This window comes from Entelurus aequoreus, linkage group LG19 (assembly GCF_033978785.1).
Source record: "Entelurus aequoreus isolate RoL-2023_Sb linkage group LG19, RoL_Eaeq_v1.1, whole genome shotgun sequence".
NCBI lineage: Eukaryota > Metazoa > Chordata > Actinopteri > Syngnathiformes > Syngnathidae > Entelurus > Entelurus aequoreus.
Genome location: NC_084749.1, coordinates 34,049,043 through 34,071,114, shown reverse-complemented (window position 1 = coordinate 34,071,114; position 22,072 = coordinate 34,049,043). Strand labels below are relative to the sequence as shown.

Sequence of the window (22,072 nt, the reverse complement as noted above, 5' to 3'; positions counted from 1 at the left end):
TGATCCACAATAGAAAAAGGAGAAAGTGTGGAATCCGACGAGCCCTTGTACCTTCAGAGCGAAAAAAGATACGTCCTGCACTGCACTCTAGTCCTTCACTCTCATGTTCCTCATCCACAAATCTTTCATCCTCGCTCAAATTAATGGGGTAATCGTCGCTTTCTCGGTCCAAATCGCTCTCGCTGCTGGTGTAAACAATGGGGAAATGTGAGGAGCCTTTCAACCTGCGACGTCACGCTACTTCCGTTACAGGCAAGGCTTTTTTATCAGCGACCAAAAGTTGCGAACTTTATCGTCGATGTTCTCTACTAAATCCTTTCAGCAAAAATATGGCAATATCGCGAAATGATCAAGTATGACACATAGAATGGATCTGCTATCCCCGTTTAAATAAAAAAAAATCATTTCAGTAGGCCTTTAAGGGCTGATATGTTTTTTTTGCATCAGTTGCACATGTGACCTGTGTACGTACAGAAATACACTGAATGTGAATGTTTTACTCACACTGATGTCTACAAGCTTGCTAATCGGCTTCATTGCCAGCGAGCTCACAAATCCGCTGATGTACATCACCAGCGGTATAATGGCAATGAAGTCCTGCGGGGAGAAGGAGCACGTTAGACGACAACAAACAGTGTTGATGGTAATGCGGCGCAAGCTCCTACCTTACGTAGCATCAGAGAGTTGGTGAGGTAAACCGAGATGTAGGACTGGGACAGGTTGACTATCAGTCTTGTGCACATGTAAAGAAAGGCCACCTGGTGTCAAAGTAAATCAATATGGAACATTATTTTGCTAATCATTTTCAGGATTGTGCACAGTCAAACATTTTTAAAAGGTTTTTTTGCCCATAACCCAAACACCACATGTTCCAAGATTCTGCAATATAATATTTAAATTACATAATCTCACTCATTTTTGGCTGTGGTGTACGGTGTACAGCAACACAGAAAAAACTCAAACCAAAAACAAACTAACAACCCAGGAACATGCAGTAATTTTCTGTGTTTGGAGCATTTAGACCAAGTCTATTCAACTAGCGGCCCGGGGGCCAAATCCAGCCCACAACGGCCCCTGTGTTCAGTTCGAAAAACTCAGACAAACATTTTTTGCAGCAAATTCCTAAAAACACTTGAGTGATCATGAATGCCATAAAGGAGGTATTTGCGGCGGTTTTAAAAAGGTGTATAATGTAACAAACGCGTCACACTGGGATGTTCATTTAATTTTAGGCCAGTGCTATCCAACTGGCCGCCCGGGGCTAAATCCGGCCTGGGAATGACACCATACCGACCCCCAATTTCAGGTCAAAACATGGGAGGTAAACATTTTTGCAACAAATTCCCCAACACACTAAAGTGCTTCTGTTGTAAAGAGGAACTTGGACCACTGCAAACACATAGGCAGATCCTTGCATTGACATTTTAACCTTGCTAGCAACCAACGACACTGGAGTCCTATCTTCTGATTTAAATAACTGAGGCATTCCTCAAAGCACCCCTTTAAGTCCTCTCCTTTTTGGCAGTTGCACATTTTTTTCGTAATGTGATTTATGTAACTAAGGTGTTGCAGTAGCTTGTTTACTTCAGATGCAGTCATAGTTATTAATTCAACTTCTTTAATTACACTAGTGGTATTCATCAAGGTTCCATTTTAGGTCCTCTTTTTCATCATTTGGGCTATTCAACTGGTGGCAAGCGAGTTGAAGTTCAAAAACTAGATAGAGACTCACATTTTTGCAGCAGATTTTTAGACACACTGGAGTGCTGTCATAGAGATGGTCTTTGACTAGCTTTTTCACATATATAAAGTCCTTAAAAACAGCAGAGGACTCCTGTAACTCTGACAAAAATAAAAAGACCAAAATCAAATGTCCTCTGTAGAGGACACTGGTTCTCCAGAATATACAAAATAGGACTAATGCTGAAGGGAGATGTCCTTAAGTTTTCTGGAAATGTATCCCCCAAAACAATTTCATTGAATATCCCTGCTTTAGACAATGCTGCACGTTGGTCTCTTTCGCCACCGTAATATTGACCATACCTAATCCATTTAAATAACGATTTATGAGGAATAATAATAAAGAAGTTGATGGAGATCTATTGATACTAATAACCACTCTGTTATGGCGCTAACCACTGCTGGTTAGCGCCTTGCATGGCAGCTCCCGCCATCAGTGTGTGAATGTGTGTGTGAATGGGTGAATGTGGAAATACTGTCAAAGCGCTTTGAGTACCTTGAAGGTAGAAAAGCGCTATACAAGTATAACCCATTTATCATTTTATTATCACTCTGTGGCACAACAGTAAAGTCAGTCCTGCAGAGGTGTCACTCATCTTATAATATGGTGTGGGCCACAGGCTTCCCAGAAGGCACAGACAAGACATGGATACAACGTTGACTATACATACATGTCTTTTAAAACTGACTTCGAAACAACGTTGCAATATAGTTGTATTTGTAAATTGAGACAATGTTGATGTCTAATGTTGGATCCACGTTGTTGGAAATGACCTAATTTAAATGGTCAAATCAACATCACAACCTGGCATTGAATAAACATAATCAAAAAGCATGTTTCAACGTTGTATTTGTGCTGTAAAATATTGGTTAAGAAATGACCAAAAATCAATGGTCAAATCAACGTTAGATTGATTAAACGTTGTCAAAAAGCATGTTGTTTCAACGTTATGTTTGGGTTGCTCAATGTCTGGACCTAATTCATCAAGTTCTCAATGTTGTTTCAATGTCTTGTGCCTGCTGGGTTATCATATTTTATACAGTATATCTAACGCAGTGTTTCTTAACCTTGTTGGAGGTACCGAACCCCACCAATTCCATATGCGCATTCACTGAACCCGAACCGTAATCACAAAACGATGTTATTATATTAAATAAATACTAATAAAGATATGTTTTACAAACAGAAAGTTACTGGAATGTACACATGATCCCATGTTTACATCTCATTGTGCAACATGTGAATGTTTTAGTGGGAACTAAATGCAATATCTGAAAGGGGTACACATTATTTCCAAAGCAGGAACCCCACCCAGACATATAATACTAGAACACAGCTCATGAAAAACAATATGTTATAGTCATTGTAATTGGGCCAAAACACTTTTATTAGAAAATAATCTCATGGAAATGACTGCTGTCATTTGATTACAATAATAAAACATTGAACTTGTTATTTATTCAGGTTTGGGACAGGTGTTCTGCAGGTGTGACCACAGTGCATGTGCACATCTGACGTCGCTCACATGTGCTCCCCCGAATGCTCAAGGAGTTTTTGCATTTGCTCACACATATGGTAAATTAGAGGGAACATTGCGTCATCCCTAAGAAACCCACAGCCAACAACTAACGGTTGCAAGCATGAGATAACGTTACGGCACAACACGTCACACTGTCGTGACCCTTAAACCCCACAACAGTATGCAACTGTTTGCAACGTTCTTTGGCGGCAAGGTGGGTTATTTTGTTGCCATACTTATTTAAAAACCATCAACACGTGGATGCTTTGTTCGGGTACTCAGTTCGCACGATAAAAGAGACAGCGCCCAAAAACAGACATATTTTTAAAAATTGTCATACGAGCATAGAAGAACTGAGGTTCCGGCCATGAGCTAATTTTTCCTTAGCCCACAGCAAAATGAAAACAAAAATACAAATAATTAGGGATGTACCGATCAACATTTTTGGCCTTTGATACTTTGACAATAGATAATATAAATTAAAATGTTTTATAGCAGGTAACTAAAGAATATAAATACATAAATAAACATTCCTATAAAGCTTATCTTATTAAATGTAGAATTCCCTATTATTGTTCAACAATCATAATATGTATTCATTTGTTGGTATTGAATGCGACATATAATATTTATTTTACCAAAATAAAGTGCACACTAACTAAACAAAAGCAAAAACTACTATTGGCTCCCATTTAAATAATTTGGGTTTTGTCCTCAAAGCCTCCTGTATTCAGAGACTTACTCCCTGAGTTTGTAAACAATAACAAAAATGATCATAAATGATTCTGTAATAATAATAATTTTTAAAAAATCAATCTAATATTCATCCATCCATTGACATCTGGATCAATCACCCCTGAAGCTTTGGCGGTTAGCTTCTTGTGTCCTGCCTGGTGTGTGTGTACTGTAGCATGCTTAGACATTCCTTTTCCTCTAGTCCTCCAGTGATAATGCTACTTGAAATAAACATGTAAACGCTGGGACACAACAGCGTTAAAGTTTGCTGCGTCAAAGACTGAGTTTCATATCATCACTTACATCACATTGGTTTGGAGAGCCCTGCTGTAAGGAGTGTAACAGGTGTAACGTTGAGGTATTTGTGGACAAGAAGTCACCTGATAGAAAGAAGGCTCTTTTAGCCAATGTCTCCACTGGAACATTCGACGAGGCGAAGCTTCTTCATTATCATCAGAAGGGGAAGGAGCAAGCAGCGGATCTTCTTCCTCTGTTGCTGACGCCTCTTTCGTGCCAGCGTGGAATATGATGGAGAACACTGCTCCAATGGCCAGTACGATGAAAGCCAGCATCTGTCGTTGAGAAGGAGGTCTCAGGTCAATGCACGGCCATTGTGGTCTAAATTGCTGGCGAGAAAAGTACAAAAAAACATTTCTTCTTGTCTTACCCTAAACAGGGGGATGTCGGCCCGGCTTAGGTTGTCTGTTATGTCAATGTCTTGTTGAGCCTGGAAATGAAAGAGCAGCCAGGCGATAGTGTAAACAGTGATGTTGGCCACCACAGTGAAGGCGTACCTGCAAGAGAGACACACAAATATAATGATATTATCAACGCTGATAAAGTAATGTTTGTGATACTTATTACTTTTCATCACAAATACCACTTCTGTTTCTGGCATTTACAGAATTGTGACAATTAGGGATGGGTACCAAATTTGGTACTTTAAGGCCAATACGACCGAATTCCGTCGGTACTACCGGGTATCGATTCACGTAAAATCAAACAATGCCATATATTAATATCTTTGTTGCTTGTGGCGTCACTTCCGTTTGCAAACTACACACTTGCTGTCGAAAATTATTACCAATGCCTGAGAGAAAATGCTTAAACGTATTGTAAGGCTCCACTTTTCCACAATGTGCTAGCTTGATGCTAATTAACATTGGCCATGCTATATACATGCCACTGATTAGCATTAGTCATTTTACATGGCGATTTCAACACCTCCAAATTTGTTAATGAAAACTAAAACTAAGATGCACGTTACAATCAAGCAGTGTGTAATATGTACAATACGTACAGTCTAAACACTTTGTAGGACACAACATAAAACGAAACGGTCACATTCAACTTCATGGCAATGACTACTTCCTAGCTAGGCAACTCACCGCAGCCTATACACTACTGCCATTTAACGTCTTGGGATTTCAACTGCATGCAAAGTCCATCTATCCATTTTCTACCGCTTGTCCCATTCGGGGTCACGAGGGGTGCTGGAGCCTATCTCAGCTACATTCGGGCGGTAGGCGGGGTACACCCTGGACAAGTCGCCACCTCCTCACAGGGCCAACACAGATAGACAAACAACATTCACACTCACATTCACACACTAGGGCCAATTTAGTGTTGCCAATCAACCTATCCCCAGGTGCATGTCTTTGGAGGTGGGAGGAAGCCGGAGTACCCGGAGGAAACCCATGCAGTCACGGGGAGAACATGCACACTCCACACAGAAAGATTCCGTGATTGAACTCAGGACCTTCTTATTGTGAGGCACACGCACTAACTCCTGTACCACCGTGCTGCCACTGCATGCAAAGTCTACTATTTAATACTTGCAAATGAGACTCACAAATGTAATAACAAAATAAGATTTAACAGCTGGACAACACAGTTATCACATTCAGCTCATTTTAAATGTTACAAAATGTTATTTTATTTTAATATTAAACAATTAACATTTATTAACACCCACAGATGAGTACCAAAAATTGTTACCATTGAGTACTGATATCGATTCCCAGGTACTGAGATGTGGTACCATATTGGTTCAAATGTGAAGGGTACTCATTCCTAGTGACAATGCAGATTTGACTTTATAAAATATCATTGCGAGGCTTTTCCTGATCCTAATTTTTTCTAGTTTGTTTAATGTACTGTAAAAATGAGTACAAACAAATCGCAATCTTGTGCCTAACCTCTTCAATCACACGCAAACGTTGAATAGTGGCACGCACACGGCTGCCTCCAATTAAAGTAACTGATTAACCCCCCAAATAAAAGCTCAGCTGATCTTGTAGGATTTTGCTGACATTTGCTTTACGAGCGTAAAGGTTTCAAAGGGATCTAATTGTGTTCAGGGTCAGTAGTTAGGAGAAGGTTATGAAAGAGGGCAAAAGTTTACGAAGCATTTGCTAGAACGTGATCCATAGTTATGCCATCCTATACGGATAAAACAGACAAAATTAGGGCTGTCAAAAATAGCAAGTTAACCCATGTTATGATTATGAATCACAAAAAATTATCTTATTAATCATGTATAGTTGTATAGCATTACACAATTTATTTTTAGCACACATGCTCCTTTACCTTAATCGTGGATTGTTACACTAAAGTTGGCGCGGCTTGCTATTGAGTCAGTGATAAAGGCATACATCAGCGCAAAGATGAGTGAAGAGACTCCGACTGGTGTGCTCACTGGGGAAAAACTGCTTCAAAATACACCCTGACTGTACTTTAGATAAAACTGTTACCAAGTTTTTGTACATATAAATGTAACGCATTCAAGTAACACAATGTTTCTGTATGACATTCTGACAAAAAAATTCAATTTGTGTCAAAATATTGGGGTCTTTTCCATTCCAATTCACCGTCATTACTCATTAATCATGACTAATACACATTCAAAATTGTGATTAATCTGACTTTTAAAAATAACCATTTGACAACACTAAGACAAAATAGAGCAAAGGAGCTTTATGCTTCTTTTTAGCTTAAACTGGTGGTTGATTCCAATTGACAGTCTACGAGGACTCTAATAATGGGCCTTTAATAACATTTTTTGACAGAAAAATATTATAACATCACGACCAGCTTCATATGTTAAAAGACACGGACAGAATGGGTGGAATAAGAAGGTACACTTTTCTTTGTTTTTGTTAAACACTTGGCCGTAAAAACTGATTTACATTGGTAAAAATAAAACTAATAAATCTAATTCAATTATTAATATTTATTCTAACTTGAGTTGAGTTTGTGATTGTTTCGAACATGCATGCATACAACATGATACATCACAATTTCCATTTTCTCTGTTCAACATGTTCGAAAAGGAGTCGGAAGAAGCAGAGATGATTTAATCTTACCCTTTTTCCTTTACTTAGCAGTTGCTAACACTTTTGTTTACTTCCTGTTCTCAGTTTATTCACAATATATTCCATAAGTAATAACATAAAAAAAATAAGATTTAGTGAAGTAAGTTATATTTCATATGGTGAAATACGATTATTTAGAAAATGAATGGACCGATGGAATAAATTAAGAATGTTTATCATGGTTCTTTATCTTTGTAGTTTGTAAACACTTTAAGTTTGAAGAGTTTCTTGAATTAGATCATACTAGTACATTGTGAAGTGAAGTGAAGTGAATTATATTTATATAGCGCTTTTCTCTAGTGACTCAAAGCACTTTTACATAGTGAAACCCAATAGCTAAGTTACATTTAAACCAGTGTGGGTAGAACTGGGAGCAGGTGGGTAACGTGCCTTGCCCAAGGACACAACGGCAGTGACTAGGATGGCGAAAGCGGGGATCGAACCTGGAACCCTCAAGTTGCTGGCACGGCCACTCTACCAACCGAGCTATACCGCCCATTTTGTTTAATTTCTTTGCTTAATCAGTTAATAATGAGCCACATAAATAAAGGAAAAATATATATAAAATATGTACAGTATATTAAGAATGAAATAAAGTTAAATAAGTCTTTAAAGATGGAAATCCCTCAGGTCTGGCACAAATGGTTGTCTGGCTAACTTTATCATTTCTCTCAAAATGTATTTTCTTTTTTGCAGTATGCTCCTGCTGACTATTACTATGAACCCCCAAAGTGGATTATGTATTTTTATTTATTTATTATTATTAAATGTAATAAACATTGTTTTCATTTTTTTTTTTCATTTTCTCCAATTGAATTGTGTATGTTGAATGTTGTCTTGTCTATCTGTGTTGGCCCTGCGATGAGCTGGCGACTTGTCCAGGGTGTACCCCGCCTTCCGCCCGAATACAGCTGGGATAGGCTCCAGGACCCCCTGCGCCCTCACGATGCTTCTTTGATGCATGTAGTGTCGTCAGCCCACCTGTACGCGGTGAGCTCCACCTTGGCGCTCTCACAAGACACTAGCTCCGGAATGAGGGACAGGTGTGAGATCTGAGTGGCCGCCCATCCAAACTGGAAGATGATGATGAAGGGGACGAAGTAAACGATCTCAGCCCACTGGGGGGTGTTGGTGGAGCAAGCCAGGCAGGGGTTGAAAATGAAGGGGAAAGAGAGAAGAACACAAACCGTCCCTGTTGAGGAGACACAGAGGACTATTTAGTGAAATACTATTTGTACTTATTTGTAAATAATTTAGAGCTGTCAAAATTAATGAGTTAACTCATGTGATTAATCACAAAAAATGATCGCATTAATCATGCACACACTTGGAGTAATCATGCCATTTAGTTTGCCTGTAAACATTTTTTTTCACCTTAACCGCCACACGGTCAGTGATCAGACCAACGCATACGTCAGTACAAAAATGAGTGAGGAGACTGACTGTTGCGCTCGCAGGCAAATTTCAATCTAAAATACACCCTGAAAGAATTTTAGTTTAAACTGTTACCAGGTTTTGTGCAAATAAATGATATGCATTCAAGTAAAACGTTTAGAAACGTTTCTGAAAGACATTTTGACAATAAAATTGCATTTATTTAGAAAGATTAAGGTCTTAAATTTAGGCAAATTTTAACTATGCAAGTGAGTAATCACCTACGATTAATCACATAAGTAATCCAAATTCCAAAATGTGAATAATCTGATTGAAAAAAATACATTTACAGCCCTAGTAACTATGTGTAGGTGCATGCAGTATGGTTCAATACAAGAGCTGTGTCAAAAAACAATGTTTTTTTTAAATTGACATCATACATCTAGTAGTAATGCAGTACACTGAATCATACTGAAAGTTCTTTCCGATAGTGTGTTTGTGCGCGTATGTGTCATTTATGGCGGCGGGACGTGGGTCATTGGAGCATTGTTTCTGAATCTGTAAAAAATCTTGTTTTATGTATGAAAAGCGCTTGATAAATAAAGATTATTTTGACCAAATAGTGATCAGGGCCCCCAAGCTGGGTGAACTGCTTCAGCAGACACCAGGAACATCATCTGACATCTCAAGCCCTCAAGTTCCCAGTCCTTAAAGGACCTGAACTACCGCCCCGGGTGGGCGAGAAAACTATTTTATAAATACATACATTTTTCATAGTTTACCCGTTATTTACCATAATGAAATAAAATATATATATATATATATATATATATATATATATATATATATATATATATATATATATATATATATATATATATACGGTATATGACATGCAAGCAGAGTAGTAGATTTTTGTAAAAAGCTTTTATAATTGTAAAGGACAATGTTTTATTAACTGATTGCAATAATGTAAATTTGTTTTAACTATTAAATGAACCAAAAATATGACTTATTTTATCTTTGTGAAAATATTGTACACAGTGTGTTGTCAAGCTTATTAGATGTGATGCAAGTGTAAGCCACTGTGACACTATTGTTCATTTTTTATTTTTTTTATAAATGTCTAATGATAATGTCAATGAGGGATTTTTAATCACTGCTATGTTGAAATTGTAACTAATATTGATACTGTTGTTGATAATATTCATTTTTGTTTCACTACTTTTGATTTGTTCTGTGTCGTGTTTGTGTCTCCTCTCAATTGCTTTGTTTATTGCAGTTCTGAGTGTTGCTGGGTCGGGTTTGGTTTTGGAATTGGATTGCATTGTTATGGTATTGCTGTGTATTGTTTTGTTGGTTTGATTAATTATAAAAAAAAAGAAAAAAGAAAAAAAATATGTTTTTAAATAATTAAATAAAAATCGATTTTTTAAAAATGAGATATAATATGTATATATATAATATATATATATAATATATATATATATATATATATATATATATATATATATATATAGACAGGTGTGTGCCTTTCCAAATCATGTCCAACCAACTGAATTGACCATAGGTGGACTCCAATTAAGCTGTAGAAACATCTCAAGGATGATCTGTTGAAACAGGATTCCCCCAAGCTCAACTTTGAGCTTCAAATTTGAATGCATTTGGAAAGATTTCTAAAAACAATCACATTGTCATTATGACTTATTGTGTGTCAAAGGACAAAAATTTATGTATTTCATTTTGGAATAAAGCTGTAACATAACAAAACATGGAAAAAGTGAAGCGCTATGAATACTTTCCGGATGCACTGTAATTAAGGACGGAAGTTTCACTAGAGATGTATTGACGTGTGATGTTATGGTTAGTCAAATCCACCTTTGTTTGAGTCTTCCTTACCTCCAAGTGTGCACAAACTACAGTTAAATCAAAATTAAAAATAGATAATGGATACAAATAAGTTGAGCTAAATTGAGAAGTGTTATCAGTATTGGCTTAAAAAGAAAATATTGTGCATCCCGAGTGATACACATGATCCCAATAAATAATCACTTTGTAAAATATTTCTAGTCTTTATTTCTTGCCATTTTGGTGGCTTACAGATAAAGAAAATATAAATTTCAGGGTCTAAAAATTTGAATATTACATAATATCAATCAAAAAATGATATTTTAAACCTACGTGTCTAGCTTCTGAAAAGGATGTTCATTTTGATGCACTTAGTTGGTCAAACTCAAGTAAATAAAAAAATAAATAAAAGTCCCGAGGACAGATCTGGCCCGCCACATCATTTATGGATTCCCGCCATGTAATTTTATGTTGGCCCACCATATCATTTTATTGTGGCACGCTACGGCACATCATTTTATTGTGCCTTATTATATCATTTATTGCCGTCTGCCACATCTTTTTAAAAAAGACTTCATTTTAAATGTGACCCACTACATCATTTTATGTGCTCCGTCACTTCATTGTATTGTGTTTCAACAAGTCAATTAATGTGATCTTTTTAAGGTGAACTTCCACATAATTTTTACGTGACCCGCTACATCACTTTATGTGTTCGCCAAGACATTTATGTACATCATAAGGGACAAGCGGTAGAAAATGGATGGATGGATTTTAATGATGATTTTATGTGGTCCATCACTTTTTTTTAAAAATTGTGCCTCACCAATAAATGTGTCCCGCCCCATCTTTTTAAGGTTGACTTTCACATAATTTCAATGTACCCCTCTATATCATTTTATATGATCCATTACTTCATTTTATTGTGCTTTGCCACATAATTTTTATGTGATCCCCCATATAATTTTATGTGGTACGTCATGTTATTTATGTGACCCACCACGTCAGTTATGTGGCCTATGAAAGGCTGAAAATTTAAAAAAGCACTTCCTGGCTAAATGTATTTGTTCCTTCAATTTTGACAGAAAAATGTTCTACATGCAATTGCATATGTTCTAGACGTTATTATTATCTGATCATGCAACAAGAATTTCCAAGCATTTTTTTGGTTATCAAAATAAAAAAATCTGTCACATTGACTTATGATTTTAAAGCAATCAATCTGTTAGTAAAAAATAATCAAAATGAGTCGCCTTAGCAAATTGTGTAACAAAATGTGCTTTCATTTAAAATGAGGACTTTGGGCCATTGAGGTCCAATTGTTTTTTTTTTCATGACACTTCTAACCTTGTCTCTGGTTCTGAGGAATGTCACAATGTCTGGTATGTGTCCATACGTAATGGCTCTTAATGCACTGACTAGCCTCAGTCCACTCCCTGTGAATCTCCCTCAAATTGAATTTATTTTGCTTGGCAATCCTCTCAATGCTGGAGAAATGTTTTATTCCACTCAACATTCTAAGAATATGCTTGGAAACAAAAAAAATCATTGGACAAGCAGCTTTCTTAGTGATGATCTTTTGTGGCTTACCCTCAATCTTGTGGACATCGGTCTAATCAGCAGTTTTACCTTTGTTTGTGTAACCCAGCGCTTCTTATACATTTTCTGTCATGACCCCCATGAATAAAATTATTATTAAGGACTTAAAATCCCTCTAACCCTCTTATTTACGTGCCTCCGCTTCGACTGTGTCTTCTCCCCGTCAGCCATGTTGTAGTTTTTAGCGCTTTCAAAAGATAAGCGGTGTCAAACTCATTTTAGCTCAGGGGCTGCATGGAGGAAAGTCTACGCCCACGTGGGCCGGACTGGTAAAATCTTGGCATTATAACTTAAAAATACCCACTTCTGATTGTTTTCTCTGTCTTACTTTGGCCAAAAATAACACATTCTGTACTTATTACAAATGTACATATTACAAATAATCCGCCTGGCAAAACAAAACACAAAGTGCAGTTTCAAACACCATGAAGAACACAATGAACTTAGGCTTTGTGTCAGTGTTTTTTCAAAGCCAATAACCTTTAAGCGCTTCTTGTTTAGCATTCTTATGTTGACAGTTCATTAAAGACGTGTTTGGAAAAGCAACCAAGTGTTTCCTCAAACCACCGCATTGGTGACATCCACAACTGCCACAACACATTCATTTATCATCATTCAAATATTACAATTACAATATAGTCTAAATAATTATAAAAATTACACCATAGCTGAAATCAAGGTAACATTACAAATTTAACCAATGTGAACATGCTAGATTTAAGCATTAAATAAAATAGGACAAACAACAAATGTAGAAAGACACAATTTTACAACGGAGTTCAGTGTGCACATCGGGCCGTTAACCAATTGTGAGCGCCGCACAGAGCTCTGAGTACAAAAATAATGGTCATGTTGACTTAAATCTTTGCATCTTACTGTTTTGTTATTTTATTCGTTGAGTGTAAAATTTACAATGAAAGAAGGTATTGTGCGTTGCTACAGCAGCAGTCTGGCGCCATCTGCTGCCAGCCACAACAGGAGCAGCTGATTGTTTTTACCTGCGCTGATTGGAGTAGCGGCAGCCAATCCAGAGGGCGCTTAAAATCAGCTGACCCAGCATCTTTAAACAGTGTCATGTGTGTTACACTTGAATTACTATTGCGACATCCAGTGGAAACATTTAAAACATCAGTTTCTTTCATTAAAAAATTTAAGCTCATTATTTTATTTAGCAAACTCATCTCGCGGATTAAGCTTGTTTGCGGTCCTGATATGGCCCACGGGCTGTCCGTTTGCCACCCCTGATATGGCGTCTACTGACAGATATAAGTTCGAACTAGGGCCAGGCGATATATCGATATACTCGATATATCGATATACTCGATATATCGCGGGTTTGTCTCTGTGCGATATAGAAAATTACTATATCTAGTTAGAGATGCTACCTCAGTAGAAGCATTTAAGTCCCATCTTAAAACTCATTTGTATACTCTAGCCTTTAAATAGACCCCCTTTTTAGACCAGTTGATCTGCTGTTTCTTTTCTCTCTGCTCCCCTCTCCCTTGTGGAGGGGCAGTTACACAGGTCTGGTGGCCATGGATGAAGTGCTGGCTGTCCAGAGTCGGGACCCGGGGTGGACCGCTAGCCTGTGCATCGGTTGGGGACATCTGGACTGGACTCACTGGTGACGGTGGCAGAGAAGAGGACTGTGGAAAAACTAGTGAGCATCCTGGATGATGCCAGTCACCCTCTGCATACCGTTGTCAGTAGCCAGAGGAGCCTGTTTAGTGCTAGACTGCTTCATCCCAAGTGCAGGACTAATAGACTCAAAAACTCCTTTGTCCCACACGCCATTAGACTGTACAACTCCTCTCTGGGGGGAGGGGGGTACTAGGATGACAGGGGATGCAAAACAATAACAGTGAAATACTTTTTCATAACATGGTCACTACTGCCTAGTTTCTCTTGTTATATTCTTATTTTACTGTTGTATTTTTATTCTCATCGTTGCTTTTTATTTTTATTCTATTGTAATATTTTTCTATTTTGTCTCCATTTATACCCCCATTATTTACTTTTTACAATTTTGTACACTGCTGCTGGAATTTAAATTTTCCTGAGGGAACTCTCCTGAAGGAATCAATAAAGTACTATCTATCTATCTATCTATCTATCTCTGCGCTGCTGACCCGGGGGGGGGGGGGGGGGGGGGTTTACCCACATATGCGGTCCTCTCCAAGGTTTCTCATAGTCATTCACATCGACGTCCCACTGGGGTGAGTTTTTCCTTGCCCGTATGTGGGCTCTGTACCGAGGATGTCGTTGTGGCTTGTGCAGCCCTTTGAGACACTTGTGATTTAGGGCTGTATAAATAAACATTGATTGATGATTGATTGATTGATATATCGTGATATTCGAGTATACGTTCTCACGCAGTTGCTTTTAGCTGCAGGGCATTACACTGCATGCGTTTCTCACTTTTTCCTGTCTCTCCTTCTCACAGAGACTAAAACAAGCGCACCTTCTTACATACTGTCACATACTGTCACGTGAGCAACGTCACACGCTCCCGCGGAGCAGACAAGTAGCGACATGGTAACGTTAGCTGTGATGCTAACAGCTAACGGTGTGGTAATACCAGAGAAAGAAGGTGCGACTCTGGTAACACATGGAGGAATAATTAATTCCCAAGAAAAACATCATGGATGTCCATCGTCTGACGGTGGTTTGGCTTCAAGCGGGAATATGTCTTTACATGTCAACATCTCCGTTCGGTGCCACACCAACTAAATGCAGAAGCAACTATTTCCACATCAACATTCTATTTGATATGCAGCTCATTTTTATGTGACACTTATTGAAATATTTCGTGTGTCATCATGCACAAAAGTGCACTTATAGCTTGTTTTAAAATGTCTCTGACAATCTTGCACTTTCTGTTTTGGAAATGACATGAATGTTTGAGCCACTGCTTAATAACTGTTTAATAAATACAGTTTTGCTAAATTGACTTAGTTGTGATTTCCCTCTCTGCATGAAAGTTTAAAATGAGCATATATTAATGCAGTATGAACAAGAATGTTTTAATGTAGACACATAGAATCCTCATAATGCTGTGATTATATGCATCAAGTGTTCATTCAAGGCTAAGGCAAAATATCGAGATATATATCGCAATATGGCCTAAAAATATCGAGATATTAAAAAAGGCCATACCGCCCAGCCCAAGTTCGAACTAAATGCTACTTTGTAGTAAAAATGGCAAAAGCGGAGAATACATGTGCATGTACGAGCCAGTCTGCCTCACAACAAGAGGATAGAGAAAACGAAAGAGCTTATTGACTACAGTACAATGGCGAACTTGCGCAAAGCACTTCTGGTAAATTTTTACAATATATGGATATATCTGCTGATGTCACCCTTTGGAAAAACGTCACATGTTGTGCAAATTCCAAACGGCTCGTTTGGAGGAAGTATGAAGGAAGGCAAGATAGTTTTATGAATATGTCCGCCAAGCCTCCATGGTTTGATGTCACATTTTCGAGACTTATGCAGATCCCTAATACACAAAAACAGGTACCAATAGGTAAGAAACGTTGGTTTTGCATAATAAGGCCCCTTTAAGATGACTCTGTAGTTAGCCCCAGGATGAGAGGGGAGCAAATGCGTTAAAAACAGACCTTGTTGGAGGAATGATGTACAACAGCAGTGTTTACATTGGGGGCCACATCAGTTATGACTGCCCTCTGTCCTCTTGTAACAGTGATTAAAATATGAATATAAATGTATAAGGATTTCTCTCATGATATTACACAATTGCCAATGCATTTGATTGTTGTATATTTTTTTACGTAAACCTGCGGTCAAAAACTGGCAGCTCATGGTTTTTGTAGCATATTAGTGTAAAAGGAAAAACGGTACCACTGTTTTTAACAGTAAAATTCTGGCGACTGAGCTGCAAGTGTACAATTTGATGGCCAACTTGCTTTGAAACTAACTTAAGCAGATATTTAAGTATTTGTTTGTATTTAAAACAAAAATAAATGTTTGGAATGTATGATAATATATTTGTTACATTATTAGATCATATTTAAGTATAACATATATGCAATTTTTCTGTCAAAATAGAAAAAACAAATACATTTAAAAATAAAAGATTAAGTACTTTCTTGACGCATATTATTTCTAGGCTCTTGATGTGGCGGGCCAGATCTGCCTTGGATTTGACCCCCGTGACCTACATAATCCTTCCCTCGGACCGGCGATTACCCCTAGTAGTGACTTTCAGAATTAAGAGAGAACATACGTCAGACGGCAAGTCATACAGAAAGTCATACAGAAAGTCCATCCATCCATTTTCTACTGCTTGTCCCTCTCGAAGTCGCGGGGGGCTGGAGCCTATCCCAGCTGCACTCGGGCGGAAGGCAGGGTACATATACAATCTGGTGGGGGTGTGGGGGGGGTAAGGGGTAGCGGGGGGTGTATATTGTAGCGTCTTGGAAGAGTTAGTGCTGCCAGGAGTTCTGGGTATTTGTTCTGTTGTGTTTATGTTGTGTTACGGTGTGGATGTTCTCACGAAATGTGTTTGTCATTCTTGTTTGGTGTGGGTTCACAGTGTGGCGCATATTCGTAACAGTGTTAAAGTTGTTTATATGGCCACCCTCAGTGTGACCTGTATGGCTGTTGACCAAGTATGCCTTGCAATCACTTGTGTGTGTGAAAAGCCGTAGATATTATGTGATTGGGCCGGCATGCAAAGGCAGTGCCTTTAAGGTTTATTGGCGCTCTGTACTTCTCCCTACGTCCGTGTACACAGCTGCGTTTTAAAAATCCATGAATTTTACTTTTTGAAACCGATACAGATAATTTTCGAACAGATACCGATAATTTCCGATATTACATTTTAAAGCATTTATCTGCCAATAATATCGGCAGTCCGATATTATCGGACATCTCTAATATGCATCCACAAAAAATACACACCACACACCTACCCCACCCCCTCGGCGCTTCACCCCATGTGGTATGACAGAAAACGGAGCAGCGCCCCCCGTGGCTGGGAGCTTCGGGTCAGATGCCCGCCACCTCACTCCTCATTGCAAGTCTGGAGTTGTATGCCGTAATGTTAACATGTGCTAAGATTGACTTTTTTGTACTCATCCTGCCCTAGCGTCTACCTTTTTCCCACCTTTTACATAGCGCCATAAGTGGCGACCCATCAGTGTTCCTGTTCTGTTACCCTGTACAATGTTTTTCTAATCTTGAACGGGTTTGTGGTGACAATGACATTGTGTTGTACTTGTGCAATGACAATAAAGACACTTAATTCAGAAGTCATAAAAGTGGGCTCTGATTTGACAGAAAATAGTATGCTTTTGTCCTGGTTCATTGCTTTGCAATAAAAACGCACAACTTCCTTCTGTACTGCATCATGATGAAGCCAAGGAAAGCCCTCGTACCACTTTTCTTGAAAAATGTGTTTTGTATGACAAAACTGAGTGTCCATGAATTTGGTGTGTGGCAAAAGTCACGATGACAAACAATGCTACTGAACTACTAAAATACTTCTTACAGTCCGAGGACTAACCTGTACACAACACATGTCGTTTTGGGGACAGACAAATGCATTGTTAGTCTTTGTTGGCAAATACTAAATGAATGTTAAAAACTCAAGCAGTGGTTCTCATCCAATTTCCTTCATCTCAATAGTAATAAAACCGAAATCTTACTTGTGGGTACAAAAACCATTCTCGCCAAAAACAACAGCTTGTCCGTTACTCTCGGCAATTCCTCTGTCTCACCCTCCTCCCAAGTCAAGAGTCTGGGTGTCATCCTCGACAGCACACTCTCCTTTCAAGCCCACATAAACAACATTACCCTGTCTGCTTACTTTCATCTACGAAACATTAATCGACTTCGCCCATCCCTTACCCCACATACTGCTGCCATACTAGTCCATAGCCTTGTCACCTCTCACCTGGACTACTGCAACTCTCTCTTGTTTGGTCTCCCTCACAAGTCACTTCACAAACTTCAGCTTCTCCAGAACTCTGCAGCCCGGATAATCACCAGAACCCCTTCAATCCAGCACATCACCCCTGTTCTGCAGCAACTCCACTGGCTACCCATCAAACACCGTATCCACTTTAAAATAATTCTCCTCACTTTCAAAGCTATCCATAACCTCTCTCCGTCATATCTTTCTGACATGCTCCATGTTGCCACACCCTCACGTTCCCTAAGATCTTCTTCATCCATCCATCTCACTGTCCCCTTATTTAAACTGTCCACCATGGGTGCCCGAGCTTTCAGCCGCTCTGCCCCTCATTTTTGGAACTCATTACCACCAGACCTTCGTAACTTAGTCTCAATATCCCTCTTCAAATCAAAACACATCTATTCCTGACTGCTTATTCATTGTAAATCTTATCGATCTTTGTTGTTGTTGTTTTTATTCAATTGGTTTTATTGTTTTGATTTTGTATGGTGTCCTTGAGTGCCCAGAAAGGCGCCTTATAAGTAAAATGTATTATTATTATTAAAGGCCTACTGAAACCCACTACTACCGACCACGCAGTCTGATAGTTTATATATCAATGATGAAATCTTAACATTATAACACATGCCAATACGGCCGGGTTAACTTATAAAGTGACATTTTAAATTTGCCGCTAAACTTCCGGTTCGAAACGCCTCTGAGGATGACGTATGCGTGTGACGTAGCCCGGCGAACACGGGTATGCCTTCCACATTGAAGCCGATACGAAAAAGCTCTGTTTTCATTTCATAATTCCACAGTATTCTGGACATCTGTGTTCGTGAATCTGTTTCAATCATGTTCATTGCATTATGGAGAAGGAAGCCAAGCAAGCAAAGAAGAAAGTTGTCGGTGCGAAATGGACGTATTTTTCGAACGTAGTCAGCCACAACAGTACACAGCCGGCGCTTCTTTGTTTACATTCCCGAAAGATGCAGTCAAGATGGAAGAACTCGGATAACAGAGACTCTAACCAGGAGGACTTTTGATTTGGATACACAGACGCCTGTAGAGAACTGGGACAACACAGACTCTTACCAGGATTACTTTGATTTGGATGACAAAGACGCAGACGTGCTACTGTGAGTATGCAGCTTTGGCTTTTTTTTGCGTATGTACGTAACTTTTTTAAAATATATAAGCTTTATGAACCTTGGGTTAGGTGAACGGTCTTTTGGGCTGAGTGATTGTGTGTGTTGATCATGTGTTTGAATTGTATTGGCGTGTTCTATGGAGCTAGGAGCTAGCAGAGGAGCTAGGAGCTAGCATAACACGTACCGTACCGTAAGTGCGCGTCACGTACGTAACTTTTTAAAAATATATAAGCTTTATGAACCTTGGGTTAGGTGAACGGTCTTTTGGGCTGAGTGATTGTGTGTGTTGATCAGGTGTTTGAATTGTATTGGCGTGTTCTATGGAGCTAGGAGCTAGCAGAGGAGCTAGGAGCTAGCATAACAAACACGCAGGTGTTATTATGCAGGATTAATTTGTGGCATATTAAATATAAGCCTGGTTGTGTTGTGGCTAATAGAGTATATATATGTCTTGTGTTTATTTACTGTTGTAGTCATTCCCAGCTGAATATCAGGTACCGTGAGTATGCAGCCTTGGCTGCTAAACATTCGATAACTTGACCGTATGTGCGCGTCACGTACGTAACTTTTTAAAAATATATAAGCTTTATGAACCTTGGGTTAGGTAAACGGTCTTTTGGGCTGAGTGATTGTGTGTGTTGATCAGGTGTTTGAATTGTATTGGCGTGTTCTATGGAGCTAGGAGCTAGCAGAGGAGCTAGGAGCTAGCATAACAAACACGCAGGTGTTTTTATGCAGGATTAATTTGTGGCATATTAAATATAAGCCTGGTTGTGTTGTGGCTAATAGAGTATATATATGTCTTGTGTTTATTTACTGTTGTAGTCATTCCCAGCTGAATATCAGGTCACCCCCGGCTCTCACAGCATCTTCCCTATCTGAATAGCTTCAACTCCCCACTAGTCCTTCACTTGCACTTTACTCATCCACAAATCTTTCATCCTCGCTCAAATTAATGGGGAAATTGTCGCTTTCTCGGTCCGAATCTCTCTCACTTCATGCGGCCATCATTGTAAACAATAGGGAACTTTGCGTATATGTTCAACTGACTACGTCACGCTACTTCCGGTAGGTGCAAGCCTTTTTTTTATCAGATACCAAAAGTTGCAATCTTTATCGTCGTTGTTCTATACTAAATCCTTTCAGCAAAAATATGGCAATATCGCGAAATGATCAAGTATGACACATAGAATAGATCTGCTATCCCCGTTTAAATAAAAAAAATTCATTTCAGTAGGCCTTTAAAGGCCTACTGAAATGATTTTTTTTTATTTAAACGGGAATAGCAGATCCATTCTATGTGTCATACTTGATCATTTCGCGATATTGCCATATTTTTGCTGAAAGGATTTAGTAGAGAAAATCGACGATAAAGTTCGCAACTTTTGCTCGCTGATAAAAAAAAGCCTTGCCTGTACCGGAAGTAGCGTGACGTCACAGGAGCTAGTATTCCTCACAATTCCCCATTGTTTACAATGGAGCGAGAGAGATACGGACCGAGAAAGTGATGATTACCCCATTAATTTGAGCGAGGATGAAAGATTCGTAGATGAGGAACGTTACAGTGAAGGACTTGAGAGACAGTGATGGACGTATCTTTTTTCGCTCTGACCGTAACTTAGGTACAAGCTGGCTCATTGGATTCCACACTCTCCTTTTTTTATTGTGGATCACGGATTTGTATTTTAAACCACCTCGGATACTATATCCTCTTGAAAATGACAGTCGAGAACGCGAAATGGACATTCAGTGCCTTTTATCTCCACGACAATACATCGGCGAAATGCTTTAGCTACGAGCTAACGTGATAGCATCGTGCTTTAACTGCATATAGAAACAAAAAAATAAACCCCTGACTGGAAGGATAGATAGAAAATCAACAATACTATTAAACCGTGGACATGTAAATACACGGTTAATACTTTCCAGGCTGGCGAAGGTTAACAATGCTGTGCTAACGACGCCATTGAAGCTAACTTAGCAACGGGACCTCACAGAGCTATGCTAAAGACATTAGCTCTCCACCTACGCCAGCCAGCCCTCATCTACTCATCAACACCCGTGCTCACCTGCGTTCCAGCGATCGGCAGAAGGATGAAGGACTTCACCCGATGCGTTTGGCGGCCCGGAGACGTAGGAAGTCAAGGTGAGGTCGGCGGCTAGCGCGGCTACCGCTCCAACAAAGTCCTCCTGGTTGTGTTGCTGTAGTCCGCTGCTAATACACCGATCCCACCTACAACTGTCTTCTTTGCAGCCTTCATCAAAAGATGTCCAGAATACAGAAGGCCTACTGAAACCCACTACTACCGACCACGCAGTCTGATAGTTTATAAATCAATGATGAAATCTTAACATTGCAACACATGCCAATACGGCCGGGTTAACTTATAAAGTGACATTTAAAACTTCCCGGGAAATATCCGGCTGAAACGGACGTGACGAAGTCAGAGTAACGGAAGTTATGGTACCCGTAGAATCCTATACAAAAAGCTCTGTTTTCATTTCATAATTCCACAGTATTCTGGACATCTTTTGCAATTTGTTTAATGAACAATGAAGGCTGCAAAGAAGACAGTTGTAGGTGGGATCGGTGTATTAGCAGCGGACTACAGCAACACAACCAGGAGGACTTTGTTGGAGCGCTAGCCGCCGACCTCACCTTGACTTCCTACGTCTCCGGGCCGCCAAACGCATCGGGTGAAGTCCTTCGTCCTTCTGCCGATCGCTGGAACGCAGGTGAGCACGGGTGTTGATGAGTAGATGAGGGCTGGCTGGCGTAGGTGGAGAGCTAATGTTTTTAGCATAGCTCTG

General features: G+C 39.2%; 1 protein-coding gene across 2 annotated transcripts in view; it reads right to left on the bottom strand.

The window, feature by feature from the left end:
• The window catches only part of mfsd12b (major facilitator superfamily domain containing 12b), a 37,173-nt gene that overhangs the window by 8,211 nt on the left and 6,890 nt on the right, over positions 1 to 22,072 (bottom strand). For both annotated transcript variants that reach the window (XM_062028375.1, XM_062028374.1), the window contains exons 2-6: positions 8,351 to 8,561; positions 4,663 to 4,789; positions 4,376 to 4,567; positions 666 to 758; positions 505 to 597 (exon numbers count right to left, since the gene is read on the bottom strand). In XM_062028375.1, coding sequence (XP_061884359.1) covers positions 505 to 597; positions 666 to 758; positions 4,376 to 4,567; positions 4,663 to 4,789; positions 8,351 to 8,561 — 716 coding nt within the window. The remainder of the gene's footprint in view (positions 1 to 504; positions 598 to 665; positions 759 to 4,375; positions 4,568 to 4,662; positions 4,790 to 8,350; positions 8,562 to 22,072) is intronic.